General features: G+C 37.2%; 5 protein-coding genes across 12 annotated transcripts; 2 read left to right on the forward strand and 3 right to left on the reverse strand.

The window, feature by feature from the left end:
* Positions 1 to 87: 87 nt before the first annotated feature.
* LOC18614531 (rac-like GTP-binding protein RAC2) lies at positions 88 to 3,852 on the reverse strand. Its single transcript, XM_007052324.3, has 7 exons — positions 3,566 to 3,852; positions 3,374 to 3,461; positions 2,390 to 2,499; positions 2,167 to 2,230; positions 1,627 to 1,691; positions 944 to 1,009; positions 88 to 466 (listed from the first exon to the last, which is right to left on the reverse strand). Exons 1-7 carry the CDS (start codon positions 3,689 to 3,691, stop codon positions 368 to 370), a joined length of 618 nt encoding a protein of 205 aa, XP_007052386.3. The 5' UTR covers positions 3,692 to 3,852; the 3' UTR covers positions 88 to 367.
* Positions 3,853 to 5,314: 1,462 nt separating this feature from the next.
* LOC18614532 (Cox19 family protein (CHCH motif)) lies at positions 5,315 to 6,782 on the forward strand. The gene is made up of 3 exons (XM_007052326.3): positions 5,315 to 5,494; positions 6,309 to 6,388; positions 6,523 to 6,782. Exons 1-3 carry the CDS (start codon positions 5,401 to 5,403, stop codon positions 6,568 to 6,570), a joined length of 222 nt encoding a protein of 73 aa, XP_007052388.2. The 5' UTR covers positions 5,315 to 5,400; the 3' UTR covers positions 6,571 to 6,782.
* A 13-nt stretch (positions 6,783 to 6,795) lies between these two features.
* LOC18614533 (cytochrome P450 714C2-like) lies at positions 6,796 to 9,265 on the reverse strand. 2 transcript variants are annotated; one of them, XM_088809481.1, is made up of 6 exons: positions 8,953 to 9,265; positions 8,628 to 8,854; positions 8,262 to 8,509; positions 7,833 to 8,190; positions 7,290 to 7,729; positions 6,796 to 6,957 (listed from the first exon to the last, which is right to left on the reverse strand). In XM_088809481.1, the coding sequence occupies exons 1-5, from the start codon at positions 9,227 to 9,229 to the stop codon at positions 7,304 to 7,306; spliced, it is 1,536 nt and encodes a 511-aa protein (XP_088665607.1). In that variant the 5' UTR covers positions 9,230 to 9,265; the 3' UTR covers positions 6,796 to 6,957; positions 7,290 to 7,303. The 2 variants fall into 2 exon arrangements, with proteins under 2 accessions (XP_088665607.1, XP_007052389.3); XM_007052327.3 differs by lacking the exon at positions 6,796 to 6,957 and having other exon boundaries at positions 7,163 to 7,729.
* A 21-nt stretch (positions 9,266 to 9,286) lies between these two features.
* LOC18614534 (cytochrome P450 714C2-like) lies at positions 9,287 to 12,261 on the reverse strand. Of its 7 annotated transcripts, none has more exons than XM_088809472.1 (7): positions 11,816 to 12,261; positions 11,232 to 11,458; positions 10,893 to 11,134; positions 10,452 to 10,812; positions 10,016 to 10,341; positions 9,721 to 9,894; positions 9,287 to 9,621 (listed from the first exon to the last, which is right to left on the reverse strand). In XM_088809472.1, exons 1-7 carry the CDS (start codon positions 12,123 to 12,125, stop codon positions 9,573 to 9,575), a joined length of 1,689 nt encoding a protein of 562 aa, XP_088665598.1. In that variant the 5' UTR covers positions 12,126 to 12,261; the 3' UTR covers positions 9,287 to 9,572. The 7 variants fall into 7 exon arrangements, 5 of the variants coding, with proteins under 5 accessions (XP_088665598.1, XP_088665595.1, XP_088665593.1 ...); XM_088809469.1 differs by having other exon boundaries at positions 9,287 to 9,636; XR_016028229.1 differs by having other exon boundaries at positions 9,600 to 9,621; positions 10,042 to 10,341; positions 11,816 to 12,259.
* Positions 12,262 to 13,116: 855 nt separating this feature from the next.
* Positions 13,117 to 17,282, forward strand: CKB3 (casein kinase II beta chain 3). The gene is made up of 5 exons (XM_007052330.3): positions 13,117 to 13,770; positions 14,482 to 14,700; positions 15,544 to 15,653; positions 15,745 to 15,910; positions 16,829 to 17,282. Exons 1-5 carry the CDS (start codon positions 13,530 to 13,532, stop codon positions 16,957 to 16,959), a joined length of 867 nt encoding a protein of 288 aa, XP_007052392.1. The 5' UTR covers positions 13,117 to 13,529; the 3' UTR covers positions 16,960 to 17,282.
* Positions 17,283 to 18,386: the final 1,104 nt, after the last annotated feature.

Raw genomic sequence — 18,386 nt, forward strand, 5'->3', positions numbered from 1 at the left:
ACTTTTTCATGGAGATTCAGAGACCTGATTCTAAGGCTTGAAGCTTGAACCAAAATGGAGCTGCAAATGCAAAGAGGATCGCAGAAATTGGTTAAGAGCAAATTTCATTCACATCAAATCATCGCAAGGAGCAGCCAATTTACAGAACCCAAGCACCCTTTAAGTTCTTGCAGATGCCTTCCAAATACACAAATGGAGTTACCCTGATCAATCTATTGCAAATTCCCTACTTCACAGGGAGAGGAAGCACTCGATAAAATCAACAAGAAAAAAAAAGGATAATAAATATGATGAAGAATGCACAGAAATTTAAGAGGAGAATCATGTCATTGTCGAACTTGACACTGTTGTCCATCAGGGATTTTGTTTAAAGAACACGGCAGATTCTTGATTTCTTCTTTTGCCTCTTTTGCTTTGGAGGCTGGAGAACCACCTTGATAGCAGCATCAAATACAGCTTTCACATTCTGCAATTTTCCAGCACACAAGTTCTTAACGGGCTGATAATAGATTCCAGGGAAATTTCATTTGTATATTCCCCTGCAGTTCTTTCATAGGAGACAAACACCATCAAGAATAGAGCAGCAGCCACTGCAAGCTCTTTTTCTTCCCGATGCTATTGACAAATATGCTTTTAAACAGGACACTGGCATCAGTAGAGGGAAATAATTTGCATAATGATGTCCAAATATATGTATTCATTTCTCCAAGCCTATTTAAATCCTGCATTCATTTCTTAAGCCAAAGCAAGAAGAGCTCCAATGAATTGGCCGTGCTCGATGGGTTGATGCTAATATTATTTTATCTATTTCTGTTAGTTTAAATAGTATAAGATTGCAGTTGAGAGGACTGAAAGTACATAGAATCCTGTAGGTACGTGTGATAGACTCATAGGCACTTTCTATTTGTGGTTTTATGATAACAGACGCAGATCCAAGACAAACCTGCTGTGTCTTCGAGCTACACTCTATGTAAGCCAGTGCTCCTATTTGCTTCTTTAGTTCAAGACCCTGGCAACAGAATTTGAAATAGCTGTATTAGGCTACAATAGAATTCATAAAATTTGAAAGATTTCCTAAAGAGAGCCATTATAGTCAGGCATTATGCATTTCCGTTAGGTTAAGATTCAAGCAACAAAATTGAATAATTTTCTATCAAGAAGCACAACAGGTGAACCGATCTTCTTTTCCTCTCCCTGACCAGCAAAATAAAGACAAGACTAACATTGTGATTGCTTTGTGTTTTTTAACAGTGTAGGTCCTGCAGGTGTTGGATTCAGATGCCTGCTTAGAGATGACACTAAGATAAAGAAAAGGAACAAGCAGATATGCTATCTGCTACGCAATTCTATTTCTTGCTCATTGGATTCTGCCAACAAAAGGAAATTTTCAATAGATGGATTAAACTTTCGTTAAAAAGCTGGAACCAGTCTACCGAGAATTCCTCAATTTGCTGGCAATAAATGTTCTCCACAAAGGTTTCTCATCGTTTCTTTTGTCTAAAGCATTCAAAATTGCAGCTTACCTAATCCAAAGACAACTTGTACACATTAACAAAACAACTAATGGTGCCACAAACATGCAGAGAATGAAACAGTGGGAACACAATGTGCACATATCAGTGATACCTGTTCTGTCGAAATGGTACACGCCCCTGGATAATCCAAGTGGAACTGCCTGTCTTCTCTTAAATCTGCACCCCAATTAAATTTATTAACAGAAACAAAAGCATGCATGCGCATGTCCAAACATGTTATCAACCATGTAAAGCCTGGCCCATGCATGACAGATATTCAAATAGAGCTTACAGCTAGACAATCAAACACAATTGACATCCAGCATTTACAAATCGCCAAGGACCAAAAACTTTTTCATATGCTTTAATTATTTATACATTATGTGCATTCATTTCTTTCTCACTTTTTCTGTTTATGATGTTGATGTTGTAATACAGGTAAATGCACAGGAATGAACCATGCACATACATGAGAATCTGATGGGGACTTTTTGAAAAAATGATTATAAAAAAACCCTATTTTTTTTTAAGCTCTCATCTGGCATGCTCAATTATTCAGAGCATATTGAACCTTGATTAATAAGCAAAGGCATGGTTCTCTGGAAACATCCATTTGCAGAAGCAATACATCAAGGAGGAGAGAATCCATCACCTAGTTTGGTCCCCACAAGAACAATGGGCACTGATGGGGCATAATGTCTCAGCTCTGGGACCCACTTCTCCATCACAACAAGGAGCATAAAGGAAAAGAAGCAAGACATGTAAAGGAATCAGAAAAGTAGTATATACATTTCATTAAACTAAGCATAAGCAGAAGAGAACTCATTAGAGGGTTTAAACTTTAAAAACCAGAAGTAATGAGCGACGAAGCTTACTTTTTTGGATACGTTCTCATAGCTAGGCCTACTTATGAGGGAGAAAGCAAGAAGGAATACATCAGCTCCTCTGTAACTTAGAGGTCTCAACCTGTTATAGTCTTCCTGACCTGAACAAATTAATTTTACAATCAAAACTACGGAATTCATTTTGGTTTTATAATCAAATTGCTTCCATGTTAACTAAAAAGGCTGATGCGTGGTTCACTATTCATTGATACCTAAAGCTTCTAAAAAGACCTTCAATAACATAATTACGGATGTGGAAAGGAAATAATCCCATCCCATGGTGTTTTATAAATGAGGATGTATATCAAAAGAGATAACACCGTTAATACTTATTTAAGGCGAGTTATTGGCCATAAGGGTATAATTAATATGAACTTAGCACCCTTATAATGTGATCTCTTCAGTTCCATAACGAAAAACTACAAACAGTTATAATTTTACCAACTCGGGCAAACAGAGAGGGCAGGGTTTCTTTCAATGTAAAGTGAAACTGACATTGTTACTTTTGTCAAAACATGTTTTTTTCACTTTACTTGTCATCTCATCTCCATTGTCTTAATTGTGTTCAGCTCTTTTTTTCTGTAGCAGAAACAAGCCCTTTGCGCAGCATCATACCGTTTACAAGTTATGTAATTGCCACCTAAATGTTTATCCTTTGTGTTGCCATGAGGAGAAAATGGAAAAATTTGGAACTTTCAAACAAATTTTGGGTTGTAAGATTTCAATTCTCTGTGATTTTAGCTTTCCTTTATAAAGTCTCTACATTTCTTTATGATCAACTATATCAATATATCAGATTAGCATTTGTAATCATCAGGTTATAACCACCAATCCACCATTTCTTATTTCACTAAACAAGCAACATTCAGCAAACCCCATTGTCAAAATTTGGAAGAATAAAGAAAAACTGAAGAGACAAGCTACCAATTAAGCTGAACAAGTAGAAGTCGTTATGAGAGAAGCAGAAGAGCATACCAGCAGTATCCCAGAGACCCAAATTGACAGTCCGTCCATCGACCATGACATTGGCGCTGAAGTTATCAAAAACAGTAGGAACATAATCCTGTAAATAAGAAAAGTGAGCACCCAGAAAGCAAAATGCGCATCAACCAACAAAGAAATAAATGCAGGATCATCGGAGAGAGAAAGAGAAAAGGAAGTTCATACAGTTGGGAAGGTATTGCTAGTGTAAGAGATAAGGAGACATGTCTTCCCAACAGCTCCATCCCCAACTGTCACACATTTTATGAATTTTGTTTGTGTTGCAGCTGCTGCTGCTGTTGCAGTACTCATTGTCTGCAGTTAAACCAAACTCTCATCAACCCAGAGAAGTTTTTTGAGTTTCTCTTCCTGTGCAGCTATGGCTTGATAAAAAAAAAAAGGGAAAAAAAAGGAAAGTTATATAGAGAGCAGAGTCAAGAAAGGTAACCAAAATTTTCTATGAGCTTTCTGAGGAGAGAAAAGCATATGGTGGATGACTTTAATTTGAGCTGTCAGAGAGGCAAAAGGAGAAAGAAAAGGAATACTCCATTTCAGTTCAATTCTATTTCCACGCGCTTGAGAGCAAGTGAAACATCGGCTCCATTGATTACGCATCAATAAAAAGGATGATTTTACATTTTAGAGCTCCTCCACCAGGGAATTGGGATCATTGTGAAACACCAGAACCGGCAGCGCGTGGACAGAGCAACCTTCCGACCTTAAAAGATGACAGTGGAATAATTGTCGACCCCATCAGGTCAACTTTAAGGAAGAAAAAACATAGAAATTAAAACCTTGAATCACGCTCTCTCACGCGCTCAAATCCAACAAAGCAACAACGTACTAGGATTTGTATTCAATACTCGAATGTAAGCTTACTTGTTTGCATTAACCGCTTCATAGTTTTTTCAGAAGATAAAAGCTCAAGGCCAGGCAGCTATCCTCTATGCTCTTGAATCACTCCCTTCACTTACCAGAACCAGGCAAAACCCTGTTTTCAGTTCTTTAAACAGAGAAATGTGTTTGCACCACATTATTGAACAACTCCCATAGTTTTTCCCCCCTGTTTATCCCCTTTAATGGGTTCTTTTTCAAGGTTTCCGGTGGATTTATTGACTTTATTTAGTTAAATGACTTGCACATGTTCCTCTCTTTTTGAATGCTGTGTCGTCTCTTTCTCCCACCTTTTTTCTCCCCATCCTGTTTAGATTTTGCTGTGGAAGTGAAGACTTGACCAGGAAGGGGGTGACGAATGCTTTCGGATAGCATGACATAATTAAGACTCTGATGTTTCCTCGCCATTGAACATGGTGCATCAAAGATAAGATTGTCTCTCTGCATTTTTATAGCCATGTCAGTTTCCATGTACGCAAGTCTTTTCCATGCATATAATTCAATTTTGATTATTATGAATTTTTTTTATAATTCGATTTGTGTCATATTTTGAAAAACAATTCATTTAATTCAATTTTTCAAAAATTCTAATTTTTTTTTTTACTTTTATATAATTACAAGTAGAGGAAAAAATGAATTTAGCTGGAGAATTAAACTTTTGAAATCAAAGTATTACCACTATAATACCATTATTATCTCGAAATTTTCAATTGTAATCAATAATGTTCGGAAAATTTTTTTATTTTAAATGATTAATTTGAAAAAAATATATTTAATTATCATTCTACCAAAAAATAAATTTAAAATCTTTCTATTCTACTTAAAAGAAGAAGGATTAGTTTTTTTTAATCCAAAAAAATTGTAAATGTGGGTTTCTATTTTTCATTTTCTTTTTATTTCTTAAATTGTAAATCTTTCTATTTTATTTTTTTAATCCAAAAAAAGTGAATTTCTTGGCCCAAAAAGAAAGGTCAAAAGGGCAACTTTGGGCTGAAAATGGTCCGGCCCATGAGTACGAGAAAAAATACATGTTCTTCCGGTAGCTTCAGGCTCTCGGGTCGAAAGCACGATAGCAGAACGGCGGAAACTTGTTTGTTTCCCTGGAAAATAGTGAGAGAAAAAGAGGCATGGCATCAAGAGCTGCAGCAACACCGCCATACCCGAGTGCGGCAAGAATCGCCGATTCTCCGTGCTACCCTCAGTACACTGCCTCTCTCAAATGTAAGCTAACTTTCTTAAGTCTTGACCCGCCCCCTTAAAAAATCTCTCTTTTCCTTCTTTTCCCATGAAACCATTCGTTATTGATTACTGTTTTTTTATCATTATATGGTACAGTCGGAAATTTTGTTGGATTGGGTATTGAAAATTAGATATGAGAAGAAAGAAAGGCTCAAACTTTACCTTGCTTGAATTATGAAATATTGTTCGGATCTGACGTTATTTTCTTTTGATTTACCCTGATAAAAATTTTTCAATTTACTGTTGTAATAACAGTTACTTGATTGGGAGAGGGATTAATTAGTTTGTTACTACTACTAGTAGGACTTGATTTTAGCTGGAAAGAAAGGAGATGTTTGAAATGTAATGTAACCAGCGTACTTCTTGTTCATTCTTGTCTGTTGCGATCAGTTTTCCGTGGCAGAGGTTGGAGCTTTTAGAATTTTCTGGTCTCTTAATAGAGTAAAGATCTCTTTATGGAACTGAATACCACTTCTATATAAAAGAGTTGTTGGTAAGCAATGCAAATATGCTTGAAACATGGATTGGCAGCCTTCTATGATTTAACCAAAGATAATCCTTGTTGCTTTTAGCTGAGTAGATTAGATATTTTTAAAACTAATATTGTTATAATTTATGAACTCTTCACGCATGGAGTAAGGAGAAACAGTATGGAAGATCGAAAGAAAATATGTTCTTTCTTATATGCACAAATTCCCATCAATGTCTTAACATTCTTTGTTTTTTTTTCTCTTAAAGTTAACATATTTGTGATTGAAATATGGCCAAATTTTAATCTTGAAGGCTCGGTTCTCAGGTCTGGAAGAAAATGGCTCAGAGGACAAGAGTAAATGCCAAGAACATTTTGATGTTTACAAGGAATGCAAGAAAAAGGAGGTATTGCAATTGTAATTTCTAGTGTATATCCCTTTTATTATACCAGCAGCTTTAGCTATGCAAAGTTGAACTAGCTCCTCCTGGCTATAATGCACTGACAATTACAATTACCTTTTTTCCTTTTCTTTTGTTAGAGGGAAGCTCGTTTGGAACGCAACAAGAGTCGCTCCTTCTTCTCATGAAATCCCTTTTGAGATTTTCTTCCTCATTTCTATGGAGCTGAAATTTGTAAGTTACTAGGGGGTTTGATCATTTTCTCCTGTGCCATTGCTATAGAGTTCAACAGAATCTCAACAAAAAATCTGTATAAATCTGACTATCTTATGGAATATAGAAAGTCAATACAATGTTCTTTTATTGTGTTCAATAATGGCAACCATGTTTGATTTGGCTAGTTGGAAGAGTATCTTAGTTTGCCTAATAATTAGATTGGTAGAAAGAAATCTCTGTTCTGTATATTAGTAGCAAAATGTTTTCCTGCAGCCTGCAGCAGTGAGAGATTAAACTTGAATGGCATATAAGCCTGAGTTGCTGCTTGCAAGCCCCCAGGAATTCCCTGGGCAAGCATCCTAAAGAAAAATCAGATGGGAATGCCATGTCAGTTGAATTGAATTTAATATCAAATTAATCACACAAAATTTGCACCCGAAATATTTTAATTTTGAATATTTACGAGTGTCTTACTATATTTTTTAAGGAAAAAAAGATGGTTAGACTTGAATTTGGTATTGTGGGAAAAAGTTGAATTTTTTTAGAATTTGATGCTTCAATATATTTTGTTGTTTGAATGTTGATGATGGCTTTCATCTTCAACTAACCTGAACTTTGAGTTTGGGTAGTACAGCACAAATATTCATTAAAAAACGATAGTGCAGCACAAGAACTCTGCAATTATTCTTACACTATAATAGGAGGTCACAGTCTCCTTACATAGAGACTAATTCCATGTTCAGGCTCCAAAACCATTCTGGTCACTGGAGAGTGATGATAAGTCAAGGAGAGGGAGAAGCTAAACTTGGACAAGATGAGAGATAGAACAGCCTTCAGCTCTGTCATGGCAAAGTGTTGCCCGACGCAGGTTCGAGCACCAACCCCGAATGGCAAGTAAGCCTGTGGGTGCTTGCAAGCCCCGAGAACCCCCCCTGCAAATCTTTCAGGATTGAACTGGTGTACATCAGGCCCCCATAGATCAGTAATTTGGTGTAATGTCGCTACTGGAATTTGAATGTTTGTGCCTTTGGGGATCATAACGCCTCTGAACTTGATATCTTGCAAGACTTCCCTCATCACGAACACTGCAGGTGGGTAAAGACGCAGGGTCTCATGGATTACCATTGTAAGCTGCCATGGAATCAGTAAGTGACCATCAATGAAATCCAATTTCATGGGAAACGCAGACCAGCTGAAATGAAACGACGGTTAAAAAGGGTGTAAACTTACTTACCACTTTCATGCTTCGAAGCATATCAGCTTCTAGAATGCCATCTTTACAGATTTCAAGGACCTCAGCATGAACTCGAGCTTGCCAATCTGGATGTGCAGCCAACAACACCAAGCACCATGAGGCTGTCATGGCGGTGGTCTCATGACCTGCATAATATATGTTCTTGCAGTTATCCACCACAAATTTGTCTGAGGACAGTCCGCCTTGGTCAACACTGCTTTTGGCACCCTCAAGAATCATTTGCAGCAGATCCTTCTCATGTCCTGCCTCAATGCGCTGTTTTACCACTTCCAATATCTTTGAGTTCACCTCTCTCTCCAATCTCCATTTCTCCCTATTGTTCTTGGTCGGCAAGAGCCTGCAGTTGTATATAAAAACAGAAGAAAAGCGGCATCCACAAAGCCTTGATGCATAATATAAAATTCATACCTTAAACCAGGTACCCCCACGAACCTTTTGCCTTTGGGCAGGACCTTTTGAAGAGTTCTGATCTGAAAGAATATTTCTTCCCCTTTAGAGTAGCTGCTTCCAAAACAAGCTCTAGAGATTATATCTGCAGACAGGCTTCTTAAATCCTGATCAACTTCAATTTCTGCCAGGCCTCCCTTTCCTTCTACTCGATTCTCCCAAGATTTTATCATTGAGTTGGTCGACTCCACCATCAGGTTCACTATGCCCTTTTACAAAAATTAAAATCTATTCACTTGAACATGGTTGAAGAAAATATCTGTACTGCATATGCATCAAAACTCGAAAATCACCACAGCAATATACATCAGCAGGTGGGAATTGTACCTTAACCTTGTCAATATACAGTTCAGGAGCAATAATCTTTCTGTGGTGAGCCCAGAGTGGGCCACTTGATGCTAGAATACCCTCGCCAAGCAGAGGGCCGAAGTATTTGGAAAGAAAAGAAGGCTTGCCTATGCTTAAAGAAGTGCAGAGGTTAATTTCCTTCACCATCTCCACGTCTGTCACGCATAGAAACTGTATGTTTCCAGTTGAATACATGAAGACAGGTCCTGTCAACAATTTGTAACCCAATATATTAGATCGAAACTAGCTTACTTGATCAGTTGTTAACAGTTTTTACAAACAAACTGAAGTTTGGGGTGCATACCATATTCATTTCGCCACTGCTCAATGTAGGGGTAGGCCTTCAAAGGCCAAGCATGATCAAGATGTGCATTAGGTTGCTCTTCTGGAGATCTTTGTGAAGATTCAATCCTCTTGATGTCAAGGATGTTTCCCAATAGAAAAGCAGGAGGAGGTCCCTTGATCCCTTGCTCTTGCAGCTTTGACCTCAGCCTTTTCGGTTTCAAAACCAATGCATTAACAAGATGCACGGCCAACACAACCAGGCTGGTAAACACTACTAATAAAATGATCTCTGCCATTGCACCTTGGCTCTGCTTGCATTTCTTTGCCCTTTTATCTTCTTCTTCTCTCCTTTATTGCATCAGGCTGCGACTTCTTCAATGCTTAGTCAAAGGTATCATTATACACACATTTGTATATGATTTACATGACTTGAAACGCATCTTTGATCAAATTTTGTTCTTAATATTTTAACAGGATATCTGTACCAAAATTATATTTAACATGAGGTTGCTTGTTCTTGATGATCCTTCGTCGTCATGCAGTATTGTATTATTAGTAGTTTTTAAAGAAAAAATAATCACGGCTTAAGGAAATGATTGATACAGTCTTGTAACAAGGAACTGAATTGCAACTTGCCTTTCAAAAAAAAAATTGCAACTTGTAGCCAGTCAAAGAACCATAAAGCAACCTTTCATTAAAGAAACTGAAGGAAATTCAGTGGCCAATGATCAAAGAAACTATCCATCTTATAAAATTCATCATGCTTTTGAAATTTAACTGGTCAAACCTGGAAGCCAACTTCATTTCATAATTCGCCAACTTATCAAGGCTTGGGTTCAGGGCAAGGGCATTAACCAACAAATAACAATCACTCTGTGTACCAGAAGGGAGGGAAAAAAAAGGGGAAAACGAGCTCAATTCTAGCTTTTTGATTTCCTTCATCAGCTGCAATGAATTCACCCTGTTGCATGAATTTAGTCTCTTAAACTCTCTTTACACGGAGACAGATTCCATGTTCAGGTTGTATAACTAGCCTAAATGCGGGGGAGTGACAGTATGCTGGTGACAGAGAAAAGCTGAACCTTGATAAAAGTAGAGATAGAGCCACCTTCAGTTCTGCCATGGCAAAGTGTTGTCCCGCGCATATTCGAGCCCCAACACCAAATGGCATGTAAGCCTGTGGAACCTTGCAAGCCTCAACAACTCCATTAGCAAATCTTTCTGGATTAAATTCGTGCGCATGAGGACCCCACAGATCCACGGATTGTTGTAAAGCTGGGATAGGAATTTGGATGTTCATGTCTTTTGGGATTATGATGCCTTTGAAATCAATGTCTTCTAGCGCTTGTCTTATCACAAAAGTTGCGGGTGGGTATAGGCGTAATGTCTCTTGAATTACCATTGTGAGCTGTCAATATAAACATTACAAGAACAAAAAAATTCAGAATCAGAATACAGATCCTTCTCTATGCATGGAACTTGATGATTCATGTAAAGCTTGTTCATATGTTAACATACCATCTTCATGTTTCTGAGCGCATCAGCATCTGGAAGGCCATCTTTGCAAGTTTCAAGCACCTCAGCACGAACGCAAGCCTGCCAATCTGGATTTGTCGCTAACAACATCAAGGTCCAAGAAGCTGTAGTAGCAGTGGTTTCATAACCAGCAAAGTACATATTCTTGCAATTATCAACTATGAACCTCTCCTTAGATAATCCCTTATAATCATCACAACTTTTAGCACCCTCGAGTATCATTTGTAAAAGATCCTTCTCATGGATACCCTCCTCGATGCGTTGTTTTACCACCTTCAATATCATAGAGTCAATCTCTTTCTCTAATTTCCATATCTCTCTGTTGTGTTTGCTTGGCAAGTACCTTCAACATTTTGTGACAGCAAAGTTCACACACGTATATTAAATTGATATTTCATGAATGTTTTAGGTGAGAATTCATACCTCATGCCAGTAATCCCAATGTTGGCCTTGGACATTGCCATTTGGAGTGCCTTTAGCTTGGAAAATATTTCTTCCCCGTTGGAGTAACTGCTGCCGAAACAAGCTCTTGAGATTATATCAGCAGACAAGCTTCTCAAATCCTCATCAACCACAATTTCTAAAATGCCACCCTCTTGTTCAACTCTACTTTCCCAAGTATTTAGCAATGAAGTCGTAGCATCCACCATTAGGTTCACCATGCCCTTTAAACACATTTTTATATGTAGAAAATGATGTAAGACATACTTGTAAAATGAAATGTGGACAGAACATAGCTGCTTGGACGGGTGGGGGAGTTACCTTAACCCTGTCAGGAAAGAATTCAGGAGCAATGATTTTTCGTTGGTGGGCCCAAATGGGGCCACTTGACGATAGAATGCCTTGTCCCAGCAGAGGCCCCCGGTCCCTGGTTAGATAGGACGGTTTCCCTAAGCTTAAAGACTTGTGTAGGCCTATTTCCCTCACCATTTCCATATCTGTTGTGCAGAGCAGCTGCAGGTTTCCAGTTGAATACAAGAATACAGACCCTGTACACCAGAAAAGCCAGGTGAAGGCAGCAGAGCTGTAATCTATGACGGAAAACAAACTAAAGAAAAAAAGGGAAATTGAGAGAGGAGGAGGTCGAAAGGGAGGTCTTTTTTTTCTCTTTCATTCATGTCTGAAACAAAGCCTTGCTAGTTGACTGCTAAGCAGAAAGCACTAACAAAGATCAAAATAGACAAAAGGTCAACTCTAACATTTGCAAACACAATAACTATCTTGACCGGAAAAGGCTGTAGATGGCTGCAACACTCCATGTTCTTGCTTCCCAAGGGGAAGAACAGGTGGATAATGGGTGGTCGAATCTAAACAAGTAATAACAGAATGATAAAGAGAGCACCTACCATATTCATTGCTCCACTTGTCCAAGTAAGGAAAGAGAGTGGGAAACCAGTCATGAGCAATTGCAGCTTGGTGATCTTTCTGAGTGGAGCTTGCAGCAGACAGTGCTTCAAGTTGGATCCTTCTCATTTCATGAATATTCCCATACAAAAGGGAAGGGCATGGTCCTTTGATTCCTTGCTTTTCAAGCTTCAATCTCAGCTTTTTTGGCTTCATCAACACACCATTGTAAAGAAAACAAAGCAACCCCACAAATCCACCCAACACAATTGACAAAATCAACTTAACCATCAGATTTAGCTCTCCTTCCATTTTCTTTCACTCCTTGCTCTCTCTCTCTCTCTCTCTCTCTCTCTCTCTCTTCCCTCCCCGTTGCTCTCCTCTTTCCTAGTAACCTACCCAACACAATTAATAAACTATACAACTTGCTCGGTAACGACAAAATCACTGCTAATTTTTATAAAGGAAAATCACTGCTAATTTTTATAAAGGACAGCAAAATGAAAGATATAAGTAACAGCAAAACATTATTTGACCAGATTTTCCAGCATCAATGCCTTCAAGCAGGAAATCTACCAAATAAGGATTTGCTTCTATGAAACCTGCTTTCCAAATCTTCACCATAATTTTTTTATCATCACAAATCTGTATATATAAAAATATGTATAACATTGTAAAGATTTAAGTTTCATAATACACAAATAACTTTTCTTATAATTTTTTGCAAGAAGGTGACCCTGCACTTCAAAATTACTTCCAAAGCTTTGATTGTTATTGGATTTAATCATGGGATAACATTCAGGGGAGACAAGATACATACAAAAAATAAACCCCAATTTTTTTTGGAGGATAATCACCACTTTTAACATTGTTTCTTTTGCCTACACCATGAGCAGAATTAGATTTAATCCAAAATCATATGTTTTAAATCGAAAATATGAACTTGTGAGAAGTAGAATTAGAGTTTATTTATTTTTTAGTTGATATGAGAATTCAATCAAAATAAACTCGAATAAAAGTGAGTCTCTCTTCTCCATTAATGACAATTGAATAAAATAAAATATTATGAATTTTAAATTAATAAGAGATAAAATCGATCTTGATTTATAAATTAGGAAATTGACATGTCCTTTGGATTCACACTAGCACTAACATATTTACATAAATACTTATATATTGTGGGTAAAGTTTGATTTTTTTTATGGGCTTGAGTATGGGCTAAGTGCCCTGTCCATGGAATCCAAATTTTTTTCCAAAAAAGGAAATAAAAATTTTAAAAATATCTCCCAGGACAAAAAAAAAGAAAATTGGAAAAAAGAAAGGAAAAGAAGGGAAGCACCAAGCCACCACCAAGGACAAGAAAACAAGAGAGACAGAGGGCACCTTGAGGAGCTCGTCTATCTCTTTCTCGTATAGAAACCCTAGTTTTCACCGTCTCTCTTCAAGACCCAAACTTTTTCTTCCTCTCTTTCTCCAAATCCAGTTCCTTCAGTCTCGATCTCCTTTTCATTTTCCACCTAAACGCCGCCGTCTCATCCTCAACCTGCAAAACCCCTGATTTCGCAAATCTAGGGTTTCTGCTTGTTCTCACTCACTCTCTCTGTCTGCCGCTCACAACGCGATGCATCTCCGGAACGCTTGAATTTTTGTCCCTCCGTTAATACTGACAAAGTTCGGAGCTTTTTAAATTTTGGGACGTGATAAAGAGGAAAAGTTATGTATAGCCATAGGGATCGAGGAGGGGGGCCGTCGAAATCGGAGCTAGTGCCTTTGGATCGGAAGCGCATAAATGATGCGCTGGACAAGCATCTAGAGAAGTCGTCTCCGTCCACTTCGAGGGGCTTGAACAGCAAAGACAAAGAAAGATCCTCTGTTCCTTCAACTTCCACTGGAAAATCCCAGCTTGATCATCGCGATTCGCGCTCTGCAGCTCTCTCCAAAGCCAAATGTTCTGATGGTTAGTTACTTACTTGTCAGTCACTTTCTTTCTTTGTTCCTGTTTTGTTCCTCCTTTAGTTTTTGGGATGAATCGCGTGTTTATTTAGGATGCATTGGCTTTTTTCGAGTTAATTTGATTTGGTAGGATCTGGGCTTTGAAGAGTTTTTGGGCAGCTCTGAGCTGATGAATAAGTGTTTAACTGCTAATTACATTATTAAGTAAGATTGTTTGCAGAAATTTGCGCATAATCATTTCGATTTATGAAGTGCATTGTTAAAGCCAAATGCTTGGGATCTTAGCTTACTGAAAACGGGATTGTTGGTAGGTTTTTTATGCCGAAGGGGGCTATAAACATACTTGAATAATGTGTTTCCATAATTGAAAGTTTGGAAATTTGATGCATTGTCTGATATATCTTGAAGCAAATTTTGTATGTTAAACGGCTGTTCATTGAGGGTATTTTTTTCTTGCTTTATTTGATATCATAAATTTCAAGTCTTGTGTCTTTTCCTAGTATGCTAGCGTTGGTTTTTAACCTAGGTGATGTGATATCAATCTTAGTTCCAGAGTTTTAGCTAGTTATAATTCCTTGTTAATTTATTTCCTTCTTGTCATGGCATTTTACATAAGACACAACGGAGACTATTCGTATCATCAATCATGACTAATAAGCAAGTAATTAATATGAGTTGCTTCTCAATTATGTGCTAATACTGTCGCTGATTGCAGAGGAATCTGAAACAGACAGTGAAGAATCAGATGTTAGTGGCTCCGACGGAGATGACACATCTTGGATCTCATGGTTTTGCAATTTGCGAGGCAATGAGTTTTTCTGTGAAGTTGATGATGAATACATCCAAGATGACTTTAATCTTTGTGGGTTGAGCAGTCAAGTTCCATATTATGACTATGCACTTGATTTAATATTGGACGTTGAATCTTCTCATGGTAAGCATTTCATTAGGTGACTTGGATTGCGTATATAAATTTTGGATGATTTAATATTAACTCGAGGAAGTGCTATTAGTTTCCAAATTTAGACCAGTGCTTAGTAGATGTTTTTGCCTCCTTGATCCATAAATTTTTTCTCTGGGGTGTCTGGACTTTTTTTCTTTTTTTGTTCTTCATGAGGATTCTGGCCAGGACAGCATTTAGAAGGATAGGTGAAAGTTTTCTGTGAAATAAGATGTAAGACAGCCAAGTGAACTTTGGTAGTTTGGTTAATTGTGATCCCTCACATAAGAAGACTCTTGACTGACTGTATAACTCACTGGATATTAATTTGACTATATCCTGTCACTAAACTGATTATGTACCTTCCTTTTTCCAGTGATTGTGACATTTTTAGTATCTGTAGGATTTAGAATGCACAACTGTAGTCTTATCTTTCTGCATATCCGCATAGAAATCCTATGCTTGCTTGAGAGAATGCTTGTAATTTTAAAAAGCTTTTTCTTTTTACTTTGATTTTTTGCTATTGCTGCAGAAAGTTAACATTTGGAATGTTATGCTTAGTGGATTGAGGAAATATATTGTTGCAATTGTTTATACCTTGTGTTTCGTAGCATTTCTGACCTTATAGTTTGCAGTCATAATGTTAATATCTACATTTATTGACTTTCCTCACATTTTTAATGTTGCTTTGCATTGCCGCTGTCATGTGTGTCTGTTTGCTTTAAATATCAGTTTTTTTTTTTTTGTAAATATGTCTCCTATTTTCCTTTCTTGATATTCAACATTCATCAGTGCATGTTGGTTCTTGCTAAAGTAAATGTCTTTTGGGTTTTATAGGTGATATGTTCACTGAAGAACAGAATGAATTGGTTGAATCGGCAGCTGAGATGTTGTATGGTCTTATACATGTCCGTTACATATTAACTAGCAAGGGAATGTCTGCTATGGTAATAATGCTGTCATTTATCCTGTTATCTTTTACTTTCTATTGACTGTGTCATATCTGTTTACAAAGTTCTACCGGCAACTTTATTTCAGTTGGAGAAATACAAAAATTATGACTTTGGGAGATGCCCAAGAGTTTACTGCTGTGGACAACCTTGTCTTCCAGTTGGTCAGTCAGATATTCCTCGTTCAAGTACCGTGAAAATCTACTGTCCGAAATGTGAAGATATATATTATCCTCGATCCAAGTATCAAGGCAGTATCCTTTTTATTTCATATACAATTTTACTGGTTTTTTTATAACTAAATTACATATAAGTTGGTTTCACTACTATATTATGCGTGTGGCATTTGACACAGATCCTACTAAGATCAAAGAACTTGGTTCTTAGGTAAGATGTCTGAAATTAATCATACTTGTGTTTTTGACTGCACTCCTTGTCCTGGCACATTAAGTTTGGCCCCAACTATGGCATATAAAATTACATATTGTTTGAACAGATAATATAATCATTTCACGTATACATAGAATTCCTTAGATCATATCGCACCTCAAGTCAATCATAAATATTTTATCTTAGAGGATTATTATGGTGATTGGAGTTGCTTTTGTTAATTTTTATCATGACAATCAATATTTGCATTATTTGGATGTATGTATTTCAGTACATTCTTTCCTAAATCAGTTTTTGTTTCTTTTACCACATTCTTCCCCCCTATATATGATGTTGGGTTTGGTGGGGTCAAATCTGCACCTACTTTATTGGGAGACACCCTAATCTTTTCCTTTTTTGGTATTTCTTCCTTTGTCTCTGCATTGTCAATATATTCCCGTGTTCCATCTCGAAGATTATGATTTTAGTAGGATTTTCTAGAATCTTAAAACTATAAGGAATTTTTATGATGAACAATAGTGTGAAGTTAGCAGATGCTAGGGTGCCTTCTGCTCATGAATCTCGTATCTTCCTGCTGTCAAAGATGGTGCAAGAAATTAGTTTATGTTTCCAAATGCCCTTTGATGATGACATTGGACATGTTAGAGGTCTTGTATTTTTAGTTTCTTGGGTAGGAGGAATCAAACATTGCTACGCCTTTATAGTTCTTCCATATTTCCTGTTACCAGATCATGTTCATAATACATTGGTTTTACAGCTTAATGTTCTTGACAATAAACAAGATATTGATGGAGCTTATTTTGGAACGACATTCCCACATCTATTTCTGATGTCATATGGTCACCTAAAGCCGCAAAAGCCAACGCAAAACTATACCCCAAGAGTTTTCGGCTTCAAGATGCACAAGCCCTGATGTAATACCGGAGTTAAAAGCTGTACCTTGTGTTTGAGATCATCCTCTTGTTCAGACGATGGCGATTTTCACTTAGCCGAGTGCTTCTTTTGATGCAGCAAAGGACCCTTACCATGCAAGGTTGAAGTAGGGTTCCCAAAGAAGAAAAAAATGAAAGTGTAATGAAAGTGTTACGATTGATATGCCGATGAAAATGTTATAAAATGCAATATGGCCTGTTAGTTGAGCGCCAACAACATACTTCCTAGAATTTATTCATGAATTTAACAGAGAGTTTGTAAGCATATTTCTTAAATCGTGGGTTGAGGATTGTTTGAAGTGCTTCTCTTGTTGTAGTTGATATCCCTTCCTCCTACCCTCCCATCTTTTTCTTCGATCTGTACTCATCCATGGATGCAAAAATCTAGAAATCTGCATTTGTATTCCTCTCCAAACAACATTGAATCATGTTTAACAGAAAGAAAACAGAAAAGGGTAATGGGAAAGTGAGTTCATGCCTTTGCTTTTGTATCTTAGAAAACGGCTTGGTGATTTACTTGTGTCCATGATTTTCGAAGCAGAACCCAGTATCCTGGAAAGTCTCTCCAACCTAACTTGAAACCCTATCCAGAGTAAGAAAGAGAGAAAGCATCTAACAAGTTCATGCTCATGCTGTTCCCTGCAGCAGATGTCACCATCTTCACCAGATGTGGCAACTGGCTATAAAATCAAAATCAAAGGGGTACTTGGTGGGACACACACAAAAAAAAGTATAACATCAGAATCAATCCGATGATGAGCTCTCAAATTTTGGTTTTGAAGCTAACCATGATTTATCCTCCTTTAACTTATCCCTCGATCTTTTTTTTTTTCTCTTTTGATAAATTAATTTTAAATTACGAAACAAAACAATAGTCAAAGTTACACAAGGGTTTTGCTGGCTCCGCGTGGTATCAGAGGCTAATCAATTCTACAAGTAGCATGGAGAAAAAAAAAGAAAGAAAAGAAAAAGTTAGGGTTTCAAGCTTAAACGAAGAGAAAAAGCTTGCCCCTTAAGTCAAAGTAGCTTAAATCATCTTTTGTCTAAACATGGAGCATTATACTAGATGACATGAGAAACCCAGTGATAAAGACTGCATTTCTGGGTAAAGTATTTATCAAAGCATCATTTGTGGACAAAATCATCTGAACATTTTCATCACATCTCCAAGTGGTCTAAGTTTGGCCTAATTATTTCATCATTATTTCATGTCCTTTTCCTTCTAACTCATTAAGAATCCATCAAGGGTTTTCTCAGATATTTTTTTTTTTTCTCTTTGATTCTTTAAAGGCTGGGTAAAGGGTTGGTCAGATCATCATCTAGGTTTGGGATGAACTTTTTGATAAGATTAATTATTTGCATTTACAGCTTGGACTATTCTAGCCTTTTTAATTTCTTAAATAACATA

The sequence above is a fragment of the Theobroma cacao genome, chromosome 1 (genome assembly GCF_053813885.1).
Source record: "Theobroma cacao isolate CCN51 chromosome 1, ASM5381388v1, whole genome shotgun sequence".
Classification (NCBI taxonomy): domain Eukaryota; kingdom Viridiplantae; phylum Streptophyta; class Magnoliopsida; order Malvales; family Malvaceae; genus Theobroma; species Theobroma cacao.

What these genes read in the sequence shown, in the direction of transcription:
- LOC18614531 (XM_007052324.3), bottom strand. Translation starts at nt 3,691, where the DNA reads ATGAGTACTGCAACAGCAGCAGCAGCTGCAACACAAACAAAATTCATA. An exon ending in CTAGCAATACCTTCCCAACT is followed by an intron (nt 3,462 to 3,565) that starts GTATGAACTTCC and finishes TCTTATTTACAG; the next exon opens with GATTATGTTCCTACTGTTTT. An exon ending in GTACCATTTCGACAGAACAG is followed by an intron (nt 1,010 to 1,626) that starts GTATCACTGATA and finishes TTCTGTTGCCAG; the next exon opens with GGTCTTGAACTAAAGAAGCA.
- LOC18614532 (XM_007052326.3), top strand. Translation starts at nt 5,401, where the DNA reads ATGGCATCAAGAGCTGCAGCAACACCGCCATACCCGAGTGCGGCAAGA. An exon ending in GTACACTGCCTCTCTCAAAT is followed by an intron (nt 5,495 to 6,308) that starts GTAAGCTAACTT and finishes CTCGGTTCTCAG; the next exon opens with GTCTGGAAGAAAATGGCTCA. An exon ending in AGGAATGCAAGAAAAAGGAG is followed by an intron (nt 6,389 to 6,522) that starts GTATTGCAATTG and finishes TTCTTTTGTTAG; the next exon opens with AGGGAAGCTCGTTTGGAACG.
- LOC18614533 (XM_088809481.1), bottom strand. Translation starts at nt 9,229, where the DNA reads ATGGCAGAGATCATTTTATTAGTAGTGTTTACCAGCCTGGTTGTGTTG. An exon ending in TGTATATTGACAAGGTTAAG is followed by an intron (nt 8,510 to 8,627) that starts GTACAATTCCCA and finishes TTTTTGTAAAAG; the next exon opens with GGCATAGTGAACCTGATGGT. An exon ending in TGCTTCGAAGCATGAAAGTG is followed by an intron (nt 7,730 to 7,832) that starts GTAAGTAAGTTT and finishes ATTCCATGGCAG; the next exon opens with CTTACAATGGTAATCCATGA.
- LOC18614534 (XM_088809467.1), bottom strand. Translation starts at nt 12,125, where the DNA reads ATGGAAGGAGAGCTAAATCTGATGGTTAAGTTGATTTTGTCAATTGTG. An exon ending in ATTGGGATTACTGGCATGAG is followed by an intron (nt 10,813 to 10,892) that starts GTATGAATTCTC and finishes AAAATGTTGAAG; the next exon opens with GTACTTGCCAAGCAAACACA. An exon ending in CGCTCAGAAACATGAAGATG is followed by an intron (nt 10,342 to 10,451) that starts GTATGTTAACAT and finishes TTATATTGACAG; the next exon opens with CTCACAATGGTAATTCAAGA.
- CKB3 (XM_007052330.3), top strand. Translation starts at nt 13,530, where the DNA reads ATGTATAGCCATAGGGATCGAGGAGGGGGGCCGTCGAAATCGGAGCTA. An exon ending in GCAAGGGAATGTCTGCTATG is followed by an intron (nt 15,654 to 15,744) that starts GTAATAATGCTG and finishes ACTTTATTTCAG; the next exon opens with TTGGAGAAATACAAAAATTA. An exon ending in TCGATCCAAGTATCAAGGCA is followed by an intron (nt 15,911 to 16,828) that starts GTATCCTTTTTA and finishes ACAATAAACAAG; the next exon opens with ATATTGATGGAGCTTATTTT.